Source organism: Passer montanus, unplaced genomic scaffold (assembly GCF_014805655.1).
Source record: "Passer montanus isolate IOZ18808 unplaced genomic scaffold, ASM1480565v1 scaffold4, whole genome shotgun sequence".
NCBI lineage: Eukaryota > Metazoa > Chordata > Aves > Passeriformes > Passeridae > Passer > Passer montanus.
In genome coordinates, this window is record NW_024368818.1 from 5,638,694 (window position 1) to 5,666,123 (window position 27,430).

The window sequence follows — 27,430 nt, forward strand, 5'->3', positions numbered from 1 at the left end:
CAATGCAGTGGACATGAATTGAAGATTTGACAGGAACCTCATGCAGTTAAATCCTGCAGTGGGAACTGAACTAAGCTGATGCACTTGTAGATCCTGGTGGCGAAGCAGCTCTGCAGAGGCTGATCTGGGGTCCCGAGGGACAAGAGAAGATGAAGGTGTCCACCCCCACGCTGGGCTCCATTAGAAGATCATGGCTGAGCAAGAGACAGAAGAGCAATCTCTCTGTTCAGCACTTCTGAGACTGCAGCTGGAACACTGTACCCAGTTCTGGGCTCTTGAAGACAAGATGATGTGGGAACAAACCCTGTGGAAGCCACGGGCAGTCAGAAGGCTGTGGAGCACAGGAGCCATGGGGCCAGGCAGCAGGGGTTTTTCCAGCTGGAGAACAGGAGGTGAGGGTGGTTAAGAGATCCTGTTAATCTGGCTGTGTAAGACAAGGGCATAGCGAAGATGGAGCCAGGCTCATGGCAGTGGTGCTCAGTACACTGGCAGTTTTGTACCACTGTTTCAGTGCTTGGAAGTACTGCACCATACCACTAATAAAAACAGTGCAAAGCAGTACTGTGTGGCTGTACTTACCTGCACCCTCTCCAGTGTGGAACCACTGGGGGCTTCCAGCTAATAATTTGGTTTCAGGAAGGGTGGATGCAGGGGACCTGGTCTGGAGGTTCACTTGTGGTTTTAGGGATCTTAATCCTGCTACTCACTGAAAGAACTACTCTGATACTGACACAGCAGAGTTGACAGATGTATGAAGGTGAGGGAACATCCAAAGCCTTTAAATCTCCTGTGCAAGCTTTTCCATGCGGGTTGTCTCACGTGACATCATAAAGCCTTTTTGAGAAAAACTCTGTCAGCACAACCTTTACAGGTGGGAGGGGCAGGGACAGCACCTTCCCCCCTCCCCCTGGAGTGCTGTATTCAGTGTAAGGCATGCAGCTGCTGCAACAAACCTAACAGGGCCTTCTTCCCAAATTCATCAAACTGTTCTTGGCTAGGAAAGGTCCATACAAGTAACAGCTTCAGGGTGCAAGACTTCTCATCAGAAGTGTGAGTCTGTGCTACAGACTGAGATGTCACCACATGGGTAATCCTGTCCCCTCAAGCTCTACTGGCCCATGCCCACACAGCTGCAGTGAGTCCAGTTTTAGAGCAGGCCCTCATCTCCCTGGGTGTGTGACAATGTCTTCAGTCCCCATACACATGGGTTGGGTGTCTCAGCAGCAGAGCAGTGCCTTCCTTTAAGAGCAAGAGGCACAGCAACAGAGGGAGACAATGGGAAGGTCTGACCCCTCTACTCTTAACTGCACCAGTGCCACCAGTAACTGATAGAGGAGCTCCTTACACTTCAGAAGGATTACAGACATTCTGGAAAAAGATTCATTTGCAGCTACCATGCATGACTGGTTTGCTGTGGAAAAACAGGTGACCTAAAATCAGAAAGAACCATTTTCTGCCTGGTCCCTTCCTGCTGGCTGCTATACTTGAGGTAGCTGAGATTTGAGAAACCCTTTTAAAGCTTAATTTTTCCTGCTGCCTCAGTTCTGCTCAGATTTGTAGTGTGTGGTGTCTTTTTCAGGTAGTTTTTTTCCAAACTTGTCTTTGTCCCTCACTCAAACATTTTAAGACAGAAGGTGAAAAGTACACGGCTTTTTTAAATTCAGACTGATCAAAAACCATCTTGTTTTTGCAAATGGGTGCAGAAAGCACAGAAGACCTGTGACATGGTCAGCTGCATCACCCACCAACCTTCAGCACCAGTGAAAGAAGCCAGGAACAGCAGCTCTGGTGCTGGAGCACTGAAGGTTCCCCTGAGCCTTCAGAACCATCTGCTACCACTGCACATCATGGGAACTGCAGCTGCAGCCCTTGCTGGTGGCAGCAAGAAGAAACTGAGCAAGTACTTCACAGGTATTTCTCCACAGTGCCTAAATAATTGGTTTTTATTGTAACTACTTTCTCTTCATCCTTTGTCAACCAAAACCTTTTCCAGCAATCGGACAAAACCCATACAATAAGAACGGACAAAACCCAGCTTCAAACAGCTTTTCATACACTTCTTATGCATCTTCAACAGGGATTCTGGATTTATACTGCCAACTAAAAGAGAAAGATGGCTGCAAAATATCCATCCCTAATAAAAGCATCATGAAACCAAGATTTCATTCCCATGTTCTATAGAACTCCTCTCTCTCCCAAGTGCCTCAAGATAAAAAACAAAACAACTCCCCAAATCAACAGCCTTTGACAAACTACTTGCTCGATCAACTCTTGGAGCATTACTAGACATTTTTAGGTTAGACTGTACAACAGTTTCTAAATAGCATCTCTATCATTTGGACATTTGTTCAAAACACCTTTTATCCCCGCCTGGAGCAGCTCCAGCATTTCCCAGTGGCAGGTGCTGCACAGAGCTTGTCGCACACGCGCTGTGCTGCCACACGTCCTGCGCCGCAGTGACTGCGAGGGCAGCCACGTAGATGGAACCTGGCACTCCAGCATAAGGAAACACGAGCATCCCTCTCCTTATGCATCATCCAGGGTTATGCACAGTGACTAAAATTTCAGCTACACAAAGTCCTAAGTGTTGGCAGTGACGTACCTGATTCTCAGCCAGTGCTTTTCATGCATCTCAGGTGTTCACACTTAGCAAAGTGAGGTATCTAACATATTTCAGAGGTGGAGGTATAAAGTCTGTTCAAAACCCAAATTTGTTAAGATTTCATCAATACTGTGCAAAAACATAAGCAACTCTTCTAAATCAAAACAGAAATGAGTATTTCTACGTCATGCTGCTGTTCTAGTTTTATAGTTTTTTATCTTTTATAGCTTAATGTGACATTCCGCAAAAATTGTGTCCTCTGTTACTCATTTGGCATCTCTTGAATAGGATTTAAAACTTCAAGAACCAAAAATTAAAAACTGGTTAACTGAACTTTATATTTTGTTACTCATTTGGCATCTCTTGAATATGAAAGATTTAAAACTTCAAGAACCAAAAATTAAAAACTGGTTAACTGAACTTTATATTAAAAAATCACAGTTCTTAAAAGGATACTTCATACAGCTGCACCATTTTGATGGTGAGCAGTCAAAATCATCAAGAATTTATGCACAATAGTTTTGCTAATAATATAGGCACGTAGTGGCATGTAAACTACACATGACAACTAGAACAGCAAAGGCACGATCTGGTTTGGTTTTTCCTACCTTTCAAGATGTTGGTTACTTTACAAAGAAAAATATTCTATACTCCATGCAGAAGTATTACATTTATATTTTACAGCACAGGACCATTACAAAACTGCTGTCATCTGATAAAATGGGTCATTTAAATAAAACAATAATATAATAATAATAAAATAAAAAGATAGCAGCTTTTTGCACTGAGGAACTGAATTTCTGAAGTAAAGGACAACATGTGTTCTGTCATCTGTCAGGCTGAGCACATCTGAAATTCTCTATATATCTTCTTATCTACAAAAAGCAGTGCCTGGACACTGAAGGTAGCTACAAGCTTTCTGGTTTGCTATTTTCAGCTGTTGTTTGTTTTTCCCGATGTCAACTAAGACCTGAAAAGTTAAGATGTTTGTAAAACTACCAGTTGCTTCTCTAATACCAAAGCAGGTTTAAGCAGAGATTTAACTGGGAACCTAACTGTGACCCTCTGTGGATGGAGCCTGTCCAGGTGTCTTTGTTCATACCTGCAGACTGAACTCTGTTAGTTCCGAGGGAATCACTCTAAGCATGACTGGTGTCTCATTGAGAGACAGGAACATGAGCAGTTTTAAAACAGAACACAGCCCTCAGCAACTTAAAAGTTGAACCTAATGCAGTCATTTTAAAGTGTAATTTCTGCCCATGGCTCCAATAATATGACAGGTCTGCATTTCACATAGAAACGTTATCGTAAGTAGAAAACTTTAGTTTACAAATGAAGATCTTTAAAAAAGACATTTCATGTAATTACCTTAAATAGTTCTTATATGCACCATTCCACATTGTGGAAAAGCGGAAATACGCAGTCTGGACTCCACAAGTTAAAGAAAAACAGAGTTATATGTATTGGCACAAATACTTACATCTACATCTGTACAAAGTAAAAAAAGCTGACAACCCTGTCCCACCAGTGCAGCGTATTCAACTGCTCTCCAACACACACTCCTGTGACTGCCAACGAGCGGCGAGCTGGCAACTGAGTCTTCAGAGTGTGGTGCCAAAAAGTTCCAAACTGCTTTGTCAGTCTCTGGAGAGAGGAATCAGAAGTATATCCAAAAAAGTGTCAGGCCACTCGGCATGCTCGGAGGTCACTGCTGCTGCACTCTGTAAGCTCCTATGAGGAGCTTTACCTGTAAAAGAAAACAAAGGTTTCCCTATCAGTGCTGGCCAGGGGTGATTACTGTGTTAAGCACTCCTGATGTGGCACAAGAAAAGGCACACAACTGCTACTGACTAAGAAAGGAAAAAAGAGCAATTACAAAGTCCTTAATAAAATCAGTTTATAGTAGCCCTACTGAGATATGGATGGCTTGTTAAAGCACTCCAGTAGAATACTGCAGCATCAGGTGGTGTTTGAACAAGTTAGACCCAAATCTGAACCAGATAAACATATACTTCCATCTGAATACACCTTTTTCCACTTAAAAACGAAACTAAAAGAAAGCACAATAAAACATTTAAAAGTATAACTTCAGTGCAACTTTTAAATCTGAAGAACTGGAAAATATGCTACTATGTCTTTCTAGGATAAAATAAATGCTACCAGAACAGGATTCATCTTGCAACATGTAGTGGGGAATATTGTCCCAAACCACCTGTAAAATGCAACAGACTATTTAAAAGCAGAGTGCACATCCCAGTAAATATTTCCAACACAAAAAAACATCTGTATGCAAAAAAAAAAGGTGGCCACTCCATGTATCTTTCAGTCATCAAATTCACAATATAGATGGAGAAGATGTTTAGCTGGAACTAGTTTATTCTAGTGTATGAATTATTCTGACAGCAACATAAAAATTATTAATTATAACAGAACTAACACATGGCAATGTTCCCAAGTTCTGACTATGTCACAGGATGTAACTAACTGATGGAAATGGGGATGAGGAGACAGAGGAAAATCTTTTAAGTTTTACATTTGCAACATACAGCTAGAAGCATTCAGACTATGGAAGAGTACAACAAATGAACAGACACATTTAATTTTGAGAACATTTTGTACCTTGGCAGTAGGAGCTTCTGCCAACCGTATGAAAAGCTTGTTAAGACCTGCAGTAGGGCTGAAGGAATAAATAAAGTGACTGTCCTACAAGGAAAAAAAAATGGACTAAGTTAATGGTAGGTTATGGCTCGAAGAGCTGTGTAAGAGGATTAACAACATAACATTTTCATTATGCTTTTTTGGAAAGAACATTGTGTATGAACCTTTGATGCAATGACTGAGAAAACAAGAGGACTTCAACACTGTGCAAAGTGACACATTTAATGGATTAAAAAAACCAACCAGAAATTAATTACTAGAACTTTGAGGTAGGTTGTTAAGAAAATATTTAAGAATTTACTTGGGTCAAAAATATGAGAGGCTTCTCAAAAATTAGAGATGAAGCCTCAGTCCCAGAATCACAGAAGGTTGGAGGCTGGAGAAGATCTCTCCAGGGCATCTAATCCAACCCCCTGCTCAAGCAGGGCCACCTAGAATCAGGTTGTCCAGCACTATGTCCCTAACTTTTATGTCATAAATTTTTATGGAACCCAGTACAAGCAAACTTTATAGTTCTCTCCATATCCAAAGAAAATTAAGTTTCATTTTAGAAAAACATCATCATGATAAAAAGTATGTTTCATCACAAATACAAATTGCGGCACTGAGATTTCCCAGGCTGCTCTATAAAGACTTCATGAAGTAGTTTTACAGTCAATTTGCCATATGAAAAGATTTACCAAAAATACAGGGAGCTGGAATTTGTCATTTAAAACCACAGCTTGTACACTGCATGGTCCACAGAGCCGAGCAACAACATCTTTACCGATGAAATTTGAATGGAAAATGAAGAGAAGAATTCCAGATCCTGAAAGGGAAGACAATTCAGTTACATGAATTTGAAATTAGATCCGTTATCTAGAACTGTGCACACTGGACCTTTGAAGACAGGTGCAAATACATATAAATAAAAACCATTATATGGTGTGTGTATATATATATAAACAAACCAACATGCAAAAATTCCATTTCCCAAACCAGTGGATCCAGAAAACAACTGGCTTGGTCACCAAATTAAGGACTTTTCACAGCAGAAATAATTTTATGTGGCTAATAGAAAGGAACGTAAAATGGAAACACCAATCCTCAGCACAGTTCACTTCTGTGGTTTCAGGTTTACCCAAAGAGAGTGGAATTTAGTGTGGTTTGGGTCTAGTCAAGAGAACAGACAACTGAGCCCAGACATTATGGATCTTTATGAACCATGCTGGAATTCAATAAGCAGCAACTTGAACTACCCACAAATGTTTCATTTTAATACACAAACTTACATTAAGTTTCTTAATTCTAAAAGATGGGATATCTATAATAAGAACTGGATGACCTATCCAATAACTCTGAAAACAGAGCAGACATACCCACTTTCAATCTCAGTTTAAGTGGATTCTAATAGTCACACTGATTTATCACTTTAAGAAAAATCAGTATCAGTAGACATTTCCCTGATATACTCATAAAAAATTACTTAGATAAGCCAAGCAGCAGAGAATAGCATCTGAATTCCTGGAAGAATAACAGAACATTCCCAAATACCTTGGGAATTTGATTCCCATCTTTTTCAAAGGGTTTGTGGGCAAAACAAAGTTGAGTGCAGCTGCTTCCTTTTCCTAGAATTTCTAGACTGCATTTGTCTCAGGGCACTGCTGGGAATACATTCCAAGCCTTCAGCACATGACCTACTGTCCATGAAACCAAAGGATCCACCACAACATCTTCTCTAGTAATCTAGTAAGCCTAGATTTTCCTGAATCATTAATTCTAAGGTAAAGGTAAACCACTCCTTTCCTATAATGCCCGTCACTGAGCTAATGTAACCCATGAACAGAAAGAAGCTGACACTCTGCACGTGGCAATTAAAAAGTCTTAAAAAAATAATACACATAAACCCTACCCATAATACATCAAAATATAATTGCTCTCCTTATGTTCCATAATCAGAGCATTCTTAATGTGATGTACTGCAAAGTCATACAAAAATAATTTTGCATAGATAACTTAAGACATGATTTAAACATTTTTTTAGAACTTTTTTAAACAAACAAAACCCCCACCACAACAACAAACCCAACCCCCACCACAACAACAAACCCCTCCCTACCTTCTGGCACATTTTGTGGAGGTTTATAGTTAAAATCCAGTGAAAAGTCTGGCCCTTCGCAGAGACAATGACACGCGATTGGGAACACCGGCTCCAGCAAAACAAGGCGAGTTTCAAAGTAATTCCTGATGGTATCTTCTGCTACTCTTGAGAGCCTGAAAGACCAAACAAGTGAGGCCTGTGCTGCACACAGTGAATTATTTTACCAGACATAGGCTTGGTGAGAGCTGACCTACACACATGCAAAAAAAAGGATTCCAGATCACCTTTTTAGATTCCTGCTTTTCAGGAATGAATGCCTTCCTCACTAACATTTATGCATAGATGAACCACAGGTCCCAATACTTTGTTAATAAAGTATTTTATCAGCAATCTGTTTGTACAATTCAACTTCTGGGTCCAAAAAAAACCACGTTAATACAAATGCACTGCAGTAGCTTTAAAAGAAAGGATCTTACTAACCACATATTTTGAAGGCTTTATATACAGAAAGATATCCCACAGACATCAATGTATACCTGGTGGCTAAACAGACATCCTCACTTTCCCAGCCTGACTGAATTATCAATCTGCCTGCAAGTAAAAATAAAGAAGTATACATCCCTGTATAGTTTTACTGACAATACTACTAGAAAAATGCAGTTCCAAGTTGAACTCTGCGAATAAAATAGTGCAAATGTAGTCATTCTACCACTAAAAGGCAGGCAAAGTGGGAGTTTTGTTTGTTTTTTGGGAAGTTAGGGAAGCAGGTGGAGTGGCAGCCCAGCCTTCAAAGAGAGACCACATAACTGAGTGGTGTCTAGCACCTTTGCAGGCAGATTGCTCAGTAATCCCCTTCAGAAAGCTTCTTGGTCACAAATGGGTTTTAAGTGCTTCAGCACAGCAGAGGTCCCGCCTCTGGCAGCTTTATAGCTTTTCAGTTATTATTCAAACACACTTCCCCATCCTGCTAACTCAGACTATCATCTGCAGAATCTAAAAGTTCAGTGTTTCACTGGAAAGAAACCACAAGAACTACCATGCCTAAGCAAGCCCCAAAGCCCATGTAGGCTATTTTCCAGATGCTTGACAAAGCCATATTAAATATGAGAAATTAAACAGTAGTTCTTTTTTGGTACACTGTCCTATTTTCTAGCAATCTGATTAAGAGCCATCCAAAACTAGAAACTGCAACCAAATCCCATCTCCTCAGATCTACTTAATCCCTTCTAAAATCCCATGTATTTGTGACCACAGCATTCTGCAACAAAGAGATCCATGGTTCAGTTTTGCTGTGCAAAAATATTCTCCCACTTCAAATCTATCACTAGATCATTTAGGAGGATGGCCTGCAGAACCTGTCTCGTGGTTTTGGGATATTTTCTGTTGTTGTTTCCTGATTTCACATTTTGACCTTTTAATAATTTTATTTTCAGCTTCACTACCACTATACTGTCCTCCTTTTTAACTGACAAAAATCACTGAACTGGTATTTTCAGGTAGTGAGTCTAAAAGCTTCCCAAATTAGCAAGAGCTGTGTTACTCCCTGTGCAGTTCACATCGGCACAGTGATACCCCCAGACATCACTTTGCAATCATCAATATTTAATTTCAACTGCTACTTCACTGGCAAAACTACATGGTCAAGATCTTCCAAAACTCTTTATTTAGATTAGCCAAAACTGATGGTGGTAGATGTCAAAGAGGAAACAAACTGGAAAGGCATCAAATAGTGAATGAGTGACAAAGTCTTGCTACTCTGAACAGCAGATACCAGATCACTTATCTATCCTGCATGCTTGCTGTTGCCTTCAAAACCTTAACTAACAAGTCATGATTTGCTCCCCTAGGCAAGAATCAGGGTACTTCATTCATCCACTCCATTCACCCACCTGCTCTTCAACAGGTTTCTAATTTCTGAAAAATAATTATTAGTTCTTATGCTTTTAGCATTTTTATTTTTAAGCATTCTATAAGAGAAAAACATTGGCATCACATTACTTTCCTCCTGGTATGAAACTGGATCCAAACATGTTACTTCAGCAAAAATCATTTATGCTTTTAGCATTTTTACTTTTAAGCATTCTACAAGAGAAAAAAATTCCTTATAGTGTTCATCTGCTCAGGACACAAGTTTGATATGGTGATCTACAGCACCTCAAACTTTACAGGGCACTAAAAACAGTGGCATCACAATACTTTCCTCCTGGTATGAAACTGGATCCAAACATGTTACTTCAGCAAAAATCAGCAGCACACAATCCAGCTGGAAACCAGTCACTGCTGGTGCACCCTGAGGTCACTACTGGGTCCAGTCCTGTTCAACAGCTTCATTAATGTCCCGGTGGATGGTGCAGAGAACCTTCAGCACTTTGGCAGGTGAGACAAAACTGGGAGGAGTGGCTGATAGCCTCTGGTGTTTTTCTGTCATCCACAAGAGACCTCGACAGGCTTGACAGGTGGGCTGCCAGAAACCTCACAGTGTCCAGGTATCTTTAGAAAGTTTCCAAAGACCTGACAACCTCTCTGAGCAGCCTGTGCCAGTGCTGCATCACCCTCAACAGGAAAAATGTATTTCCTGATGCTTAGAGGTAGCCTCCTGTGTTCCAGTTTGTGCTCATTGCCCCTTGTCCAGTCACTGGGAACCACTAAAACCAACCTGACTCCATCCCCTTAACCCTGTCACTTCAGGTGTTTTATGACTGATACACATTGACCATTAAAAGGCAGTTTCTGTAAAGACAGACTTAAGAAGTCAGCTGATGGGAACCACAAGAGATATGAGGCAAAAAACAGCCAGGGCTTTCTATAAACTGGAAGAGAGTAAGTTTGGATTACAAACTACTTGATGGATTGTCTTAGATGACATAGATGAATCACTAGGACTAAATCATCATGGAACAAGAAAAAAATCTTGCATTTGGACAGTGTTTTTCCAGCACTAACTATACATTCATGGTAGATGAATCACTAGGACTAAATCATCATTGAAGAAGAAAAAATCTTGCATTTGGACAGTGTTTTTCCAGCACTAACTATACATTCATGGCAAAATCTCACCTGCTGCAGAAGCCTCGAGACCCTCCCTGAGTCTTCCCCAAATTTAGAGATTACTGGTTATAATTTTCTGCCCATATGCATTAACTACAATCCTCCAAATGGATATTTGGAGAGCTTGCTCCTTCTGTGTATGTTTGTCTCAGTTTAGCTCAGTATATTTTGTCATGACCATATGACATCAACACTTTACATGTCACATACACTGCACTGCTCTTCAGTCATTTTGCTGCATGATAATGATGATGACTTCTGTTATCTATTAGCATGAAAGCTTTATCCCTGGCACTTTCAGCTCATAGCTGGCATTTAAAGGTCCAACAACACCACAACTGCCTGCACAGACTTTTCATGGTGTTTCTGCTTGGTGTTCTTTTGTTTTGATTCTTTTCCCATCTTTTCTAGCAAGGTATTTTATTTGGCATGCCATACTAAGAGTGTACATTCAATGGTTCAGTGCTTACACACTTCTAAGTTTTCATGATTGCTGTATCTTAAGTTAAAGGAATCGTTCTCTTCTAGGAATTACCTTTTCCTCCTTTCCATGCTTTTATTCAGTGTTTGAGCAAGTGTATACCAATTCTGCTAGCTCACATAATTTTGATTTCACATGATTCATTAGTTAGCTTTCTGCCCAAATCAGGTATGTTTGCTTTCCTGGCATTTTCCTTGAGTTAAACCAGAATTACGGCATGCCTAGCACTGCAAACTTCAGCAGAACAAACTTCCAAGTACATTTTACTCACGTGTCCAAGTGGCTCTTGAGCTGCTCATACACCAGAACGTTATTGCACTGTTTAGCAAAATGCATGGCGCTGTTCTGATGCTTGGACAAAATGTTGCAGTCGGCTCCACTTTCAATCATGAGCCGCACTATGTCAGAGTTCCCTCTTTTACAGGCCTGGGTGGGAAGGGAGAAGATGGAAGGACAGAAAACAATGACAAACCCATCAGAACAGAGCATACATGATAGTAAGCAGAACTGCACAAGTGAATGAAAATCCATAATTAGTTACAATTCAGAACTTTAATTATTTGCTCTGTGAATGGTAGCATAGCTTGAAACTCGGGAACACACTCCACAAATATTTTATCTTTATCCGGGCAATACTACAGACCCAATCCTACAGAAGCAGCAACAGTCAGGATTACCACACAGACATAATTAGAAAAGAAAAAACAGAGAAAGCAAATCCCAGAAGTTCTGTGAAAACAGCTGATCTGCTGGACTTCAGTAACTGCAAATTTTCTTGCAATTGTTTACCTGAGTAAATGTGTTTCTGTAGAACTATTTAGAAATTATTCAAGTAAAATCTCCAAGTGCCTGTTTTGCTATGAATCTCAGTTTAAAATGGTATTTTGGGTATGCAGTAAAGTTACAGAATTTGTCTCAGATAGGCATGTTTCCAAGTGCCTGTTTTGCTATGCATCTCAGTTTAAAATATTTTGGGTATGCAGTAAAGTTACAGAATTTGTCTCAGATAGGCATGTAGCTATGTCAGAAAGCCACTGTTATCCTCTGCACAAATGTTCAAGGCTGTTCACTCTTACTTACAGTAAGAATTTCAGGGCATATCAACCATAAACTTAACAAAAGCACAGGAAAATCTAAAAAAAGTTTTACTTTGAAGAAAGCAAACACATGCCTTGGTCACTTGTTTTCAAGCACTTCACTCAGATAAATTAGGAAAAGACACACGAGATACAACATTTTTATCACTGTAAGACCTTTCAGAAGACAGCTTCTGAAACTTCTCTCTGCTCTGAATTTGGATCTGTACCTCCAATTTATCATCCTCCATAAACAGAACAACCCACCTGCCTTCCTCAAACCAAAAACCCCAGAAAAATCTCACACCACCTGACAGAAAGGAATTGAGTGCTAAGATCTTTCTTCTCTCCTAGAAAAAGTATGATCAAACTCCTAAGGTTGAAGAAGAGTGGCTTATCAAGTCAGTAATTGCTAACTGGTTTGTGCAGCTGTGCATCAAAGACTAATAAAAACTTTAAAAAAGGTCAAGACTGAGGTTCATGGAAGTAGCCAAATTTTGAAGAGATTTTGGATTGAAGTGGCTGAGGAAACCACAAGTGAGTTGTTGTCTTCAGAGAAAATGCAAAATCCCCACTTGTTAAGCCTCACAGAGTGCAGAACAGAAACAATACCACATTGTCTGGGCAGGAAAGCTTCTGTAACCTCTTTGGCAAACAAACTACACAAACAGCCTACACATAAATACAGCAACTTCATCCAAAAGGGAACTTTGGTGAAATTCATCCACATAAAAAAAACCAAACAAACATATAATAAACACAGACTGTTTTAAGAGTATTAGAATTTTCTCATTACAAAAAAAAAAATTTTAAAATCAAGATTTCCTTTGTGACTGAGGGAATAATGGTGCAGAACAGGCACTGGGAATCAGACTGTAAACTGGCTATTTTATTTCTGGCCTGCAATAAAGCAGCAAGTGCCAATCACAGGAGCACTCAAGTGAAAGATTTTCCTTTCTGGATTTTTTTATCTTCCTGCTGACAATCTGATTATCTCAGCTGGAAGACCACATCTGCATTTCTTTGAGCCAAACAACAGAAGAGGATGATGAGCCACATTTAGTGCTGCATGCTGAAGGCATCCGTGTTTCTTGTTTGGATATTACAGTACATGAAATGGTTTAGAACTCTGCTTGGACTAACTATGAATGGTATTTTTATTTCAAATATGGGATGTGTTCCTGAAATGAATTCTACAAATTCTACAATTCTAGGTTTTTATGTTTTACTAGTTTGACAAAAGTATTACTATTATACCATCTAAGTACAAACACAGAATTTACCTTCATTAAGGCTGTCTCACCACTGCTCTGCTGCATGTTCACATATGCTCCAGCTTCCAGGAGAATAGCTACTGTTGTCAGAAAATTCTAGGGGAAAAACCAAATCAAACCCACACCACAAGTAAGTAAAAAATATTCTGGTTTTGCTTCAGAATATAAAATGACATTTACTTAAAATTCATCCATAGAATTGAAAACATGAATCAAGGCACAATAATTAACACTGTTCTCTCCCATGGCTAATAAAGAGCATTTCAGACTTAGGCTAGTGGATAGTCCCAATTATTTACAGTTCTTACATTTTTTTTTTCCTAAATCCTGCAATAATAAACATCACAGGAAGGAAGCAGTGTATCTGCATCTGCCACCAAACTGGAATGAGGCTCCCTGCTGGCTTTCTATCTACTGTACATGGGAAAGCACAGGGACCCACCTGAACAGAAGAGTGCACCCATGAAACCCTGACTTGCTCTACCTTACTGCTTTAGCTGGTCTTAGTTTGGGAAGAGCTTGCCACTGTGTCCATTGCCCAATTGCTTTAAAATACCAAATCCTGTTTAATCAGAGATTTTCTAAGTGTCTCCAGTTTGGATCCTGTGTAGCCAGATATCATAACAAGCAATTCTACCACAAGAACTTCAGCTCTCAGACAAAAAAATTCAGAGATACCCTCTGCCTCCACTTTTCCTTCTACGACATGCTCTGCTCAAGGCAGGGTTTGTGATCAGAACTTATTTATACTACAATAACCACAGCTGCTGAAATTATTATTAGTCACCCTGCTGTATCTTGCTAACTACTTTTTAGGCATCATTCAAAGATAAAAAATTGTGCACCACCTTTAAACATGAAGTAAAAGAGCTCAGAACCACAAACAGAACAACAACCAAGCCAACCTTTTCAGCTGCATGTATCAATGCAGTTGTTCCATTTTTCTGTCTACCATTAACTTTAGCTCCTTTCCTGATCAGCACCCGCAGAAGGTCGTCGTGCCCTCCAGCAGCAGCAAGCATTACCAGGGTCATTCCACTTGGGTCCTGGGAAAAAAATCATTGCCATTACAGAAGAATAACATTAGAAAAAAAACCAACCAAACAAACAAAAATCTTCAAGATAAATTAAAGCTGCAAGACAAAAATTTCAAATGCATTAACATGTTTCACAAAGATTTCCCTCCCTGGCAGAAGAATTCACACATACATGGCTGCCAGATAGCAGCAAACTATCACCTCCCACTTCTCTGGTCCGCAGGTCTCACACTCTGAGCTCCAAAATCTGTAACATTCTAAATAACATTTAAAAAAACCCAAACAAACAAAAAACTTCAAGGTAAATTAAAGCTGCAAGACAAAAATTTCAAATGCGAATAACATTAGAAAAAAAACCAACCAAACAAACAAAAATCTTCAAGATAAATTAAAGCTGCAAGACAAAAATTTCAAATGCATTAACATGTTTCACAAAGATTTCCCTCCCTGGCAGAAGAATTCACACATACATGGCTGCCAGATAGCAGCAAACTATCACCTCCCACTTCTCTGGTCCGCAGGTCTCACACTCTGAGCTCCAAAATCTGTAACATTCTGAGGATCAGAACAAGAAGCAGAAAAACCAGAATGAACCAGGAAGAAAGGCTTTAAGGTATTTGAGGGTGGGGAAGACAGCAAGACTGTCAGCACCCATGGAGAAAAACCACTATGGCTCAAGTCAGCTGCTCCCACAACACTGCTTTTTGATTTTATCAGAGTGTAAGTACAAGGACACTCTAACCAGCCAGTCTCCTCATTCATTCCTGCATTTTTCACCAGACCTTACAACTCACAGAACACATGCTGGCCTCAGTAGTTCAGTTCTCATCTTCCCTACGACACCTCAGAAGTCTTAGCATAATGTGGAGTTCTCAAAATGCTACATAACACAGCTACACAAGATCACCAGTGAAAATATCAATACTGGAACTACAATCCTATTTAACAAGAAGATAGATCTTTGAAATAAACCAAATAAGAACACAGCTGATGACAAACAGAAAACTAATTATGAAGTGAAGTGGTGTCAAACAACTTGCAAGTTTTTGGGCTTTTCAGAGTTTTGTTTCCCATGTACAATGTTTTACAGTTGTGACACTTCAGTCACTTGTACTGACGGTTATCGTTCCTAATAGCATGCAAAGTTGCACATGCAGTCAGTTAAATACACTGGGCAAGTTGGCTGGAAAGCTACTGGGAGAGTTCTATCAAACTTCATTTTTTCTTGGAAGAAATGGATAACAAATACTGAAACTTCCAAGCCTGTACTCCTTTTTGACACCCTGTGCTTTTTTACTTGGGTGAGATGGAAATCTGCTACAACATAGGAGGGGAAAGCTTCTCAAACAAATCAAAATTTGTATTCTTCCCTGCTACTGTCTTCCAATACTTCCACTGCACAACAGTTACCTCTTGATCCAAATTATATTCCTCATTTGAAGAAAGCGCCATTTTCACTGTCATGTAGTCTCCACTTTTAACAGCATCTCTCAGGAGAGCTAGAAAATAAATTCAATGTTGTTATAGGATATTTCCTTTTGAAATGTCAGCTGAGAAATACCCTTTCTTGCCAGAAAATACTCACCACTGGATATTGGTTCTGTTGATACATGATTCTCATCTTCTCCATCAAGATGCTTCTGGAATTCTTCTAGTGTCAGCCATTCTAACTGCATGTCCATACCCAAACTCAGGACTTGCTGCTTGCCATCTATCATGTGTTTGTGGAAGGAAAAAAAGAAAAGTAAAATAAGTAACAAATTGTAAATTTTCAAGCTAATGAATGTTTGCCCTAGCTTCAATGATCATCAGCTTAACAAACGAGTACTGCAACTTTTCATTCAAATAAACCTTGGCAGTCAGCATAGAATGGTCCTCAGCAGCAAAGGCTACATTACAAACAAACATAAAAAGCTTTTACTTGAAAGAAGCTGCTAATTTGTTGTAATAAATAAGGCTGAAGTGATTATTCAATGGAGGTGAACACTCCATTGCTGTAGCAGCAGAAGCACTGGAAACACACTGAAAAGGTATCAGTGAGCTTCAAGAAAACTTCACTTCAGCCCCCTGCAGAGACAAGAACTGGAGCACTAGAGATGCAAGCAGGAATGCAGAAAATCTCAGCTCCCAGTGTTCTCCATTGGACACACATCCACTACTTCTCAATCACCTTCTGTAGCAATGCAAGTCCATCTCTTTGCTTCATCTCTTATATTTCTCCTTTCCTGGTACACCTTGCTCTTTTAATTCTTCTATAAATTTCTATCCTAGCAAAGATTCTTCTCTTTTGCAGTTATTCTCATAATATTCACTTTTTTCTTTCTTCTGAAGCTACATTAAACAACTAAAATGCACTTTTGATGACCTTAAAGCCTAGAATATTAAGACAGTTACCAAGAGTGACTACTTGAGCCAGTAAAGACTGTTACATAACAAAATTTAAGTACATGACCAGCACCAATTTAGAAAAGATCTGCTCTCTTTCTGTAAGGCATTGGAGCACAGGAGCAAGCTTAACATAAGACAAAAGTCAAGGAGAGTTAGTCCACCTCCACCTACCCTGCCAGGTCTGAGTTCTGACTGCTTTCAACATGGTACCATCTTCCTTTTAAGAAATGCACTTTAGAATTATGCATAAATTACTACTTTTGAAGTACAGTTCAGTATCTGTGATGACGAGACAAAGGACAAGTGCTGCACAGAAACAATCATTAATCATGCTGCTTCTTACTATTTTTCTTAAGCACTGTGAGCATCTATGCTACTTTCAGAAGAAAGTGTTTCCCTAGTGAAGGAATTTGTCCTGAAAAAAGTAATCCAGAGCTGTTCTGAGATGAAGAACAATAATACTAATGATTAGAAATCCTACTATTAGGAACAGAAACAGAACCTAGACATTTTTTGTTGTGGATCTAACCATCCAGGGTTGTATAACACAACTTGTCTCTGTGGCTAAAGCAGGAGGCAAGACATTTGTCTGATGGGACCCCCTACTAATTTTTCTAACTATAAAAAGTATATGTGCATAATATCAACTGAACACTTCTGAAAACAGCCAATAGCTGGATGAATTCCTCTAAAAAAAAAGTTACTATTACATGCCAGAGAAGCACCATTGTCAAACTTAAATTAGAAAGGGCAAAATCTTGACTTGTCTAATAACTGTCAGAGACTTCTATATAGTTCTGTGCTTCATACATGAAGCATACATTAACATTCTCATGAAGCATGTATTAGCTAAGCCATAAACCACAAGACTTTTGCTTCTTAAAATAAACACAGAATTCCTTACTTCTTCTTGTGTGTGTGTGTGTTACAAAACTACACAATATTTTGTAGAAATACAAAGAGAATGCCCTGAAGGGTCATTCCCTTTCTCTGTTTCAAGAAGTTAGCACTTACTTTTTATGACTTTCTGTTCTTTTCTGGTTTTTTCTTCTTTTTCAGGCTCCTTTTTTTGAGATTTTTCTTTAATTTCAGTTTTCTTTATTTCTTTTTCCTAAAATTGAAAACAAAGACCAAATTTTAGCGGTGGACAAAAAACCAGAAAATAAACTCCTTTCACCACTCCAACAATAATGTATATTTACAATTAATACTACTGAAACCTATATGCAACAGATTTGTAGACATTCCTAAGAATTAAACAGGTGAGTCAGGAGTTAAGTCTGTGGAGGTTTCTTCCCTAACAGTGGGGGTATTATTTCCTGAACACAGTAACTTCAATTCATGATTTACTGCATCCCAGCCATTCAAGTTGCCTTATGGAAGAGCTGCAGACAGGACAAAACCAGAATTTTGAAGGAAATTCAAAATTAGGAACTGTTTGTTTGTTCCAAATAGTAAACCTGAATGGAATGTAATTATTCAGAGTATTTAACAATTTTGTAGCACCGTATTTGAAGCATTATGATGTCATTGAGTTGAACTTCAACTGAGAAAACTTGACAGTTGGACACAAAAGGTTCCAAGCTTTGCAATTTACACAGACAGAATGTTATGGCAACAGTTATTTGTGAAAAACAGACACTCAGCAAAATCCACCCAAATTCATGATATCCCTGCAGAAGTTCAAGCTTAGCAGTATCTAATATCACAGTAAAAATTTATTGTAGATGTAAATATATAATCATATTTGCCAAAATGAAATTAAGCTTTCTTTACCAAAGTTTGCCTTTCTCCTCCTGTAATCCTCTCTCTCCACTCACCAAATTCACTGCAGAGAGTTGGACAAGGATCCTTGGCATGGCCTTGTATCAGTCTCTGACACTAACCTGGCACAGGGAGTAGCACTGTTTTCTGAAAAACTGCCCCAAAAGAAGTCCTCACAAAAATTTATATATATGCTACCATGTGACAGAGCAAAAACCTTAATTAAACCAGACTGATTTGGTGTATCATTATGTATTAGCAGAGCTGAGAGATTTAATTGCTTTCCTCACCACCCCCCTTCCCTCCACAAACCTTGGCTTTTGATCACTGACGTGATTAATGCCGTTAATGCCAGCTGTTCATCCTGCCAGATGTTTGGTATTTAAGAGGAAATCCATAACTTACTAAAGGGACTACCAGATATGTGCTACAGTGGGGCTGTTAAAATCAGTAACCCTGAATTCTACACCAGCTTTCTAATGCTGATCAGATGCAGAACATACCCATTTTTTTTCGGAGGCAAATGAAATGGAAGGAATGGGTCAGCATACAAACTGACCCCAATCAGAAAATACTGTTATAAACTGACATGATTGGTGCTCCATAAGCAGGGTTACATAAGGAAAGACAGGTACCTGAAATATAGACAACTTTTTTTGAGAGGTATCATCTGTTTGGGCCAACAATTTAGTGAACAAAAAAACCCCCGCAGAACTTTCCACCAAACCCACCCATGCAAGTCCACAGCTGCTCCAGAGAATATCTAACTGTGGGAATCCATGGAATTAGAGGATTTTAGATAACATCTAACCAGTTACAGGAAACACTGTTTAAGCCTTCTACACTGAAAAGAAGCAAAGAGCAGAATGCCTTCCATACTTTGCTGGTACCTCAGAGCATGACCTTCCTTGGAGCACAACAAAAGCATAGAGACAACTCACTGAGGATGCTGAGTGAAGAGCCAAAAGCAAACCCACTGTCCTCTGCTGCTCATTTATTCATGGTCAAGGTGAGAGGATTTTTATACTACTGGTAAACAGAACAGAATTCCAAAGATTTTTTCTATTCGTGCCTCTCTCTCACAAACACTATAGCCTTGAACTACAAGTAAAACATTTGGGTAATAAAGGACCATATCACTTCAACTAATTAAACAGCTTTCTGAAACTGGCCTATGCCTCACAGCCATTCCTTCTTTTCCAGAACTTCCAACACTAAGATTCTGCAAACATACTCTTCTGTGTAGCTTTACTCTGAGATTATGCCACAGAATTCTCTAGCCCCAAATATGGGGGATAGAGAGTAGGTCACCCTTATTTAAGGTGACCTACTCCATACACAGAACAATCACAATCTTCTGCTTAACCTGCAGAAGAAACTTTCCACCATGGAATTATGGTCTCAGAAGTGGGATATGGTCCAGTAAGCATCAATGTGTTTTGGCTGCAATTCTCTAAAATCAGAACATGGCTGCTCTGAGCAGACAATGTTTTATGAACTGCAAACTGTATTACAACAGGCTGAAGCAGATGAAAGAAATTATATTCCCAGAAACATAACAAAAAATATTTTTGTCATAATTTTCTTCTTTTGCCTTTACAATACTGCTTTTCTTAAACCACTGCTGTATTAAATAAGGAAAATTAAATGTCCTGGTATTTGCTTAGCTCATTTCTTACAACAGGTACAGCATTTCTATTTCTATTTAATATGAAACCATGTCATGAAACTAAGCATTTGCTGTAAGCACTCCAGGAATTCTAACAAGACAAGCCTGCTACACAATTATCTGGGAGACCTGGGATTCAGAAGTGATTTCAGCATTCCAGTTCTCAGGTAGGAGCCACCACATGTAAGCACTGATGGAATGGTCAGTGCCTGAGAGAGCAAGTGTTGCTCAATGCTGTTCTGCCTTACTACACGAGCAGAAAAAAGTCAGATGAGGAAACTCTTGAAGGTGGGCACAAACAAAGCTAAAAACAATAGCATGCCTAGCAAGAACAGGAAATTTCATTCTAAGAAGATACAGTAAATGGAATAAATTTATCCTTTAACATTTGTGCTCTCCTCAAGCATTCCCCCCTTTAGAGTGTTCAGAATCCAGAAATTTGCCAGTCTCTATTATACATTGTGCAGTGGGTGTTTCTTTAAGTTCACGCAGCTCAGTACCTTTCCAATTTGTACTTTTCTCTTTGCCATCATGAACAGTCATGATTTGAGGTATCTGTACCTTGAAGATGACTGATTTTACCCCCATCCCCCACCCCAACCCTGCTTACCTCCCCAGGGGAATCCATGGGCTTGCACACCCTTTCATCAGTGCTCAATTTCAAACCCTTCTGCACTGGTGAAGGAGCAGGTGACACTTTCTCCAGCTCTCCTGGTACTTTTTCTTGACCTGTTTGCTTTTTGTGCATGCTCTTCTTCTCTAGATGAGTATCCTCAATTTCTACTCTTCCAATTTCTTCTCTACAGTCTTCTGCTTTCTGAATTTTTTTCTTCTTTCTTTTAGCCCTAGTATCAATACCATCATCTTCATTACTTGTTGATCCATCCAGACATTTATCAGTAATGGCATCTTTTTCATCAATTTCTTGTTCCAATCTCTCTTCTTCACTTATTATCTTTTGTTCCTCATCTTTATTTTCAGAATTCATGTTTGAATTTTCATTATCAGTTCCTTGAGAAATTGAATCATCCACAGTGCTTGAGTCCAACTGAACATCTCCATGCTTCTCCTTCTGTGATTTTTTATTTTCTTTAGAATCTTCTTTAGGTTTTACTTTTAAATCTTCTCCCTTCCTTTTCTTGATGTCTTTAGTATCTTCTTTCCTTTGCTTCTTTGGGTCCTTTGAATCCTCCTTAGTTTCTGAAGTCCTTTTTTTTGGCTTTGAATCTAAAACCAAAGTATCTGAGGAATTTTCACATTCTGTTCTGGGTTTTTCCTTGAGTTTTGCAGACTTAGATTTCTTCTTCTTCAGGTCATCTGAACTTTTATCCTCTCCCTCTTTTGACTTCTTCTTTTTCTTCTTTGGTGAAACATCATCTTTTGTTTCACTTTGCAAGTCACTGTCAGACTCTGCTTCAAATATATCATCATTTAGAGGTGGTTTCTAAAAGGTAAAGAAAAAAAAAATTAAGTTTTTCCTTCCCCAATAAACTATCACTTTGGTACCAAATATACAAAAATGGTAGTGGTTGTGCTTGGGAGAAAAAAAAATTTAAGCACTTTAAACTTTTGATCCCTGCCAAGATCATTCCTTACTGCCAAATTGCAAAATGTGATAATACAATTCTAGCTTACTTACCTAAATTACATTTCTAACTGCTTGGATGAGAATCAATACACAAACAATTCAAGTAAACCAATTACACATCCAACAACCACATTCTAGAACAGAACTAAATCTCAGCTATTTTACATCAAAAACAATGGATTTGATTTTGTAGGATTTACCTACAGGTTTCAAAGAAGCAGGGTACCAGTTTTCAAAAAGGATCCTTACACTGCTTTTTCAGGCTAACCGAGCTGTTAAAAAGAAGAAAAGGAAAAGCTATATTCTGCCCTCTGCCCTCTAATCTTTCTGTATTCCTCTCTTATCAAACTTAATGATTCCATGCTAAAACTCACTGATCTCCTATAGAAAGCAGAAGGATGACTGGAACACTGTGCCCCGCTTCAGTGACAAGACAATATGCATGTGGATAGGGAAATAGGGCTATTTATGTTGTCAAAAACAAACTAAAATGACCATATATTACTTACACAGTCCCATTAGAAATGAAATTGAACTTTAGATGGATTCAGTCTACAAGCAAACTTGTCAGCAAAAAAAAATCCCTACCAGAGAACACATTTAGTTTCACAAGGAACAAAGTAGTTTTGGAAGAGATTTTTTAATTCCACATTCCAAATGCCTTCCCTTCTCCCCTCCTCTCATTAGTAGAGCCTGAATAGGGATTATGTCTCCAGTGTAAGATACTGGAAGCTGAAACACACCTGTATGATGTCTTTTTTAACAGGTTTAGGCTTATTATCCATAATCTTTTTTCTGAATTCAAGAAGCACTTCTTTGCAATCTTCCAAGTGAGCCTCTGGTTCCCAGGTATCATCATCAGAGGTGTATCCTTTCCACCGGACTTTATAGAGAGTTTTACCCTGTAAGAAAAACCACAACATTTAACACAATACAGCACGGTATTGCATCAGCTAGTCAGTTCTTGAGGATGTCAGTGGAGATACAACTTTGTGTATATAAAAATCAGCATTTCTGTAGTTGGAATAGCTTTATCCAAAATACTTCCAGTATCTAACATTTTTTCAGAACCACAGCTACAATGTACATATCATAAATTCCCAGTCAGTTTATCAAAATGGGTTTTCTGACACTTATGAAATTATTTTTAAAAAAGTTTTAATTTTTCTTCCATAAAAACTTTAAGCTTGACAGTTTTCTCTTTGCTGAATAACCTTTAAGACTTCTAATGAATTAACACCATTCACCAAATTTCATATTAGAATTTATAATTTATGATATATTTATAATAAATTATATTTTTGATAAACTGAAATACCAACAATTAGAGAAAAAACCTCAGCAATGAAATCAGGTTAAACCTAGACAAAAATCTGAGTGTGTGCATCTCAGTGGAGTTAGTTACAAAGATTTTGGTAGATTACATACAAGAATCTGAGACAAATTGCTTCAACAGTATTGAACTTCACTGAGGGATAAAATTGCACCTTGGAGTCCCTATCTAGTTTTTTCTACTAAATTACAAAGTTCTTTACCATTAAAAAAAATTTTTTTTGGCAAATGTACTTAGGAAAGTACCTTTGGAGAGGCAAAATAGTACCTCTCACTTTCAATCATGGACTGATAATGCTCTGAAAGACCTTACAGTGCTAACCAAGCCTGGAGAAAAAAGCTTCAACGAGAATTGCCAATTGGTACTTACTGCTAAATGTCTACGATAAATTTTTGCTTGAGCATAATTAATCCGTGACCAAGTGTATAAACAAGTGTATAAACTTCAGCAACCAACTAACCAACTAATCTATTTATAATCTTCTGTATTTTGCTTCACAGAAGCAAAATGTCTGCTTCACAGACATCTAAATAAATAAATAGCCTATATTCAAACACCTTAGTTTAATGTTTCTCTTAGAATTTAGCTTAACCCATCTCACTTGATTTAGGAGTTAAGTTTCCAAAATCATATTCCCCTCTCCTCCTTCTTCTACTAGGGTTACATACAAAACAAGCAACCAGTGACTGCCTCGTTACAGTCACAGCGTGTGTTAGGTTATAAAAGATCTCCAGAGCTAACAAGTAAAATGTCCTCTCAGAGCAGCACTGCCTGCATCAGGCTGCTCAGGTATCTGCCCAGTCAGTGTATCCAAGCAGGTTTCCCTGTCTTCCAGCTTGTGTCCTCTGTCGGTCTCATCCCTTCCCTGTGCACCCCCAAGAAACATCTGATTCTGTCCTCTCTACATCTTCCTGTCAGACACAGATATTACTGTGATCTCCCCTCATTCTCCTTCTCTTACAGCAAAGCAAATCCAGCTCTCAGCTTCCTGTGTTCATTGTCCTTCTCTCTGCTATGCACACGTCCTTCTGTCCTGGGGAGCTCAGAACCTGACACGGTACTCGGGATGCTTCTCAGCAGTCTGAGAAGAGAGCACGAAGCATCTCTTGCTCTTCTGGCTGCACTCTTGGACGCTGCTGGCCTGCTCTGCTGCAAGAACTGCTGACTCACATTCACCTTACTTGCCTGTGGGGATTCCTAGCTCCTGTCCTGCAAATCTGTGTCCCAGCCAGATGGACTCTCACCTGCCTGGTGGCACAAGGTTTTTCCCTTTCAGATGCAGGACTTCTGCTAGCTCCAGAGTTAGGAACATCCTTGCAACTCAGGTACTAAATATACTATAAGTCTTTTTTTCATTAATTGAGAAAGTTACATGAAGTCTAATGCAAACACAAAACCATGTGGCTGCTGAACGACTCCATCCTGTACATGGAGAGTAACAGAAAAATGCAGCTTGGGATAGTTTTACAAAATTCAGCTTAAGTGAAGGCAGAAGACTGATTCTCACAGAGACACAGTCTTACACTCACCTATCAACACTCTCTCACTCAATACTGGTTTTTTCTCCCCTCTGTAATCACTTAATTAGAAAAAACAGAATGCTTCCAAGCATTTTTATATTGCTCTAGCTTCTGTGAGAACTAGTGATGAGCTAGAGCCAACTTGTATGGAAAAGGGTACCACCATGTCATTAAACAGCAGAATTAACAATTTCCACTTCCAGTGGGCAACACCAGAATTTGCACCAGAGCCTGTTCCAGTATAACTGAGGTGCAGTATGAAAATCTTTACTGATGCACTGAGAGACTACATTTCCAACCTTTCACTGCTTGTCCTCTTAAGTAGGTCACGTTAATGTTTTATTTATCTAACTCCGCAGCCCAATCCCAACCCAGGCGTGCCGTCTCTCATCCATCACTACTGCCAGGCCCAACAACAGCAGTTCTGCGTGTGGGAAGAGCATCTCCGTGCAGGGCTCTCCGGCTGTGACACTCGTTCTGTGGCACACAGCACTGACCCTGACCTGCCTCACTGCGGGGACACACGGCTCTCCCCAGCCCTGCTGGAAATCACACCCGAGCGTGAGCTCCTGCCTCGCCCGCGCCTGTGGAGCGCAGGCACGGCAGCAGAGCCACTGAGAGGGCACTGGTGGCTCTGGGGCTCAGGGCACAAAGGCACAGCCAGCGAGCTCTGGAGCTCAGAGCAGCCTGCAGGACTCAGGCACAGGGCTGGGAGCTGCAGAACGGGCGAGTGCTGGGCTGGGAAAGAGACACCGGACCAAGAGCACGGACCAAGGGCGCTTCCAAGAGATGGACTTGACGTATCCCAGTATTCTTTAGTACTCTTCAATGTCTCACCACCACGACCACCTACAGATCTCAGGTGAGTGGAAAGAAAAAAAAGAAAGGAATCCTCTTGTTTTCCAGCCTGACTCATGCTGACCAACACTTCACACGGGCAAAGCCATAACGCAGGACTCGGGCACAGGGCTGGGAGCTGCGGAACGGGCGAGTGCCGGGCTGGGAAAGAGACACCGCTGCCAGCACGGGCCAAGGGCGCTTCCAAGAGATGGACTTGACGTATCCCAGTATTCTTTAGTACTCTTCAATGTCTCACCACCACGACCACCTACAGATCTCAGGTGAGTGGAAAGAAAAAAAAGAAAGGAATCCTCTTGTTTTCCAGCCTGACTCATGCTGACCAACACTTCACACGGGCAAAGCCATAAATACTGCATTATCCTGAAAACATAACATAATCTCAGCACGTCGACATGTTTCAGCTAAGGTGCAATTTAATAACATAACAAATATTGAAGAAAATGCTGATCAAGATTCAGATCTTTTACATGGAATTGACAGAATTTTATAATGTCATGTACCTGACTGAAGCCTAAAATAAAAAGCATCAATTAATTAAAAGAAAACTCTTTCAGGCACAAAATAATTTAGAAAACCTCTGTGTTAATTATTTTTTCTATTTGAGGTTTAGGAAAATTTTTAAAGAACTTCAACCAGTCCAGGTAGTACTAATCAAGGCCTGCTATTTCAGTTTAAACAATGCAAGATGACTATTATTTATTATCTTAATTGGAAGAAGACTTCTATTTCAGGAGGTCTTCCCCCGTTTTGTCTGAACGTGGTCCCTGGCAACACACCTTGAAAACGCCTCTAAGTGTTCAACCCTGCCCATCCCTGCACTAAAACACCTCACACCAAAATAGTACCGCACTTCAGCGCCATGAGCAGTTTAACAATGCAGACAATAACCAACAACTTAGTAAAGACTTCTCTTTGGCTGGGGAGGCTGGATCCGGAACAAGGCACAAAAAGCCTCCTTGCACAGCGCGGCTCACATCCCAATTTACCGGGATTCCTCCTTTCCCGCGCCCCTCGCCCGCTGTAAGGGACCCGCGCACTCACCCCCTCGATCTTCACGTCAAGGATCTTCTCCACCTCGAACACGTCCTCCCCGTCCTCCTCCTCGTCCTCCTCGCTCTCGCCGCCGCCAGCCTTCCCGCCGGCGGCTGCCGCAGCGCCCGTCGCTTTGCCCGCCCTGCCGCCGTCGTCCTCCCCGTCCTCCTCATCCTCCGCCGCCGCCGCGGCCGCCGCCGTCTCCTCCTTTCCCTGCGCCCCGTCCAGCCTGGCCGCCGCCGCCGCCTCGGCCCCGCTCCCGGTCGCCGCCGCCATCTTGGGCCGAGTTCGCACGACAAGGGCGCAGAGCGGTGCGACAGCGGCGGCACGGCGGGGGGCGGGGCAGCGCCCGCCCCAGCCAATGGCCACGCGCGCAGCCCGTGACGCACGGGGCCGCGTGCCGGGCTGGGGAGGCGCCTCAGGGAGCGTCCCGGCGCAGCCTCGCCCGGGAATGGGAGCAGCTCCGCCCGGGGACGGGGACAGCTCCGCGGGGACAGCTCCGCCCGGGAATGGGGACAGCCCCGCCCGGGCACAGGGACAGCTCCGCCCGGGGACGAGGATAGCTCCGCCCGGGGATAGGATCAGCTCCGCCCGGGAATGGGGACAGCTCCCGCGGGAACGACGGGCTCGGAGCCACGGCCGACCTGGCCCTGGGCACCTGCAGGCATGGGGCAGCCACCGCTTCTGTGTGGCCTTGGACGCTTCCAGTCGTGGGGCATCCACAGTTTCTCTGAACAACCTGTGCCAGTGCCTCACCGCCCTCACAGGGAAGAATTCCTTCCTAACGTCTAATCCGAATCTCTTCTCTGTAGTTTAAAAGCATCCGCACCCCACCTTGCCCTATCGCTATCTGCCCGTCACTCTTCCTCTTTTTTGTAATCCCTCCCTAGGTATGGAAGGCGCAGTGAGTTCTCCCGGGAGCCTTCTCCAGACTGAATAATCCCAACCCGCTCAGCCTGTCTTCCTCCATCCCTCTGATCATCCCAGTGTCCCTCCCCTGTACTCGCTCCAGCAGTCCC

General features: G+C 40.7%; 2 protein-coding genes across 5 annotated transcripts in view; one reads left to right on the forward strand and one right to left on the reverse strand.

The window, feature by feature from the left end:
• The window catches only part of PSPC1 (paraspeckle component 1), a 60,417-nt gene extending 57,686 nt beyond the window's left edge, over positions 1 to 2,731 (forward strand). For all 4 annotated transcript variants that reach the window (XR_005628563.1, XR_005628564.1, XR_005628567.1 and 1 more), the window contains one exon: positions 1 to 2,731. The gene's annotated coding sequence lies outside the window, so the exon portion shown is untranslated.
• On the reverse strand, positions 240 to 26,743 carry MPHOSPH8 (M-phase phosphoprotein 8). Its single transcript, XM_039718479.1, has 14 exons — positions 26,421 to 26,743; positions 22,409 to 22,567; positions 20,688 to 21,521; positions 17,659 to 17,755; positions 15,842 to 15,967; positions 15,667 to 15,755; positions 14,125 to 14,265; positions 13,229 to 13,315; positions 11,141 to 11,295; positions 7,359 to 7,513; positions 5,941 to 6,068; positions 5,222 to 5,305; positions 4,083 to 4,349; positions 240 to 378 (listed from the first exon to the last, which is right to left on the reverse strand). The coding sequence occupies exons 1-13, from the start codon at positions 26,685 to 26,687 to the stop codon at positions 4,308 to 4,310; spliced, it is 2,364 nt and encodes a 787-aa protein (XP_039574413.1). The 5' UTR covers positions 26,688 to 26,743; the 3' UTR covers positions 240 to 378; positions 4,083 to 4,307.
• Between the last annotated feature and the right edge of the window lie 687 nt (positions 26,744 to 27,430).

What these genes read in the sequence shown, in the direction of transcription:
- MPHOSPH8 (XM_039718479.1), bottom strand. Translation starts at nt 26,687, where the DNA reads ATGGCGGCGGCGACCGGGAGCGGGGCCGAGGCGGCGGCGGCGGCCAGG. An exon ending in AGAACAGAAAGTCATAAAAA is followed by an intron (nt 15,968 to 17,658) that starts GTAAGTGCTAAC and finishes AACACATGATAG; the next exon opens with ATGGCAAGCAGCAAGTCCTG. An exon ending in TCCAGCTCCCTGTATTTTTG is followed by an intron (nt 5,306 to 5,940) that starts GTAAATCTTTTC and finishes TTTTCCTTGTAG; the next exon opens with GACAGTCACTTTATTTATTC.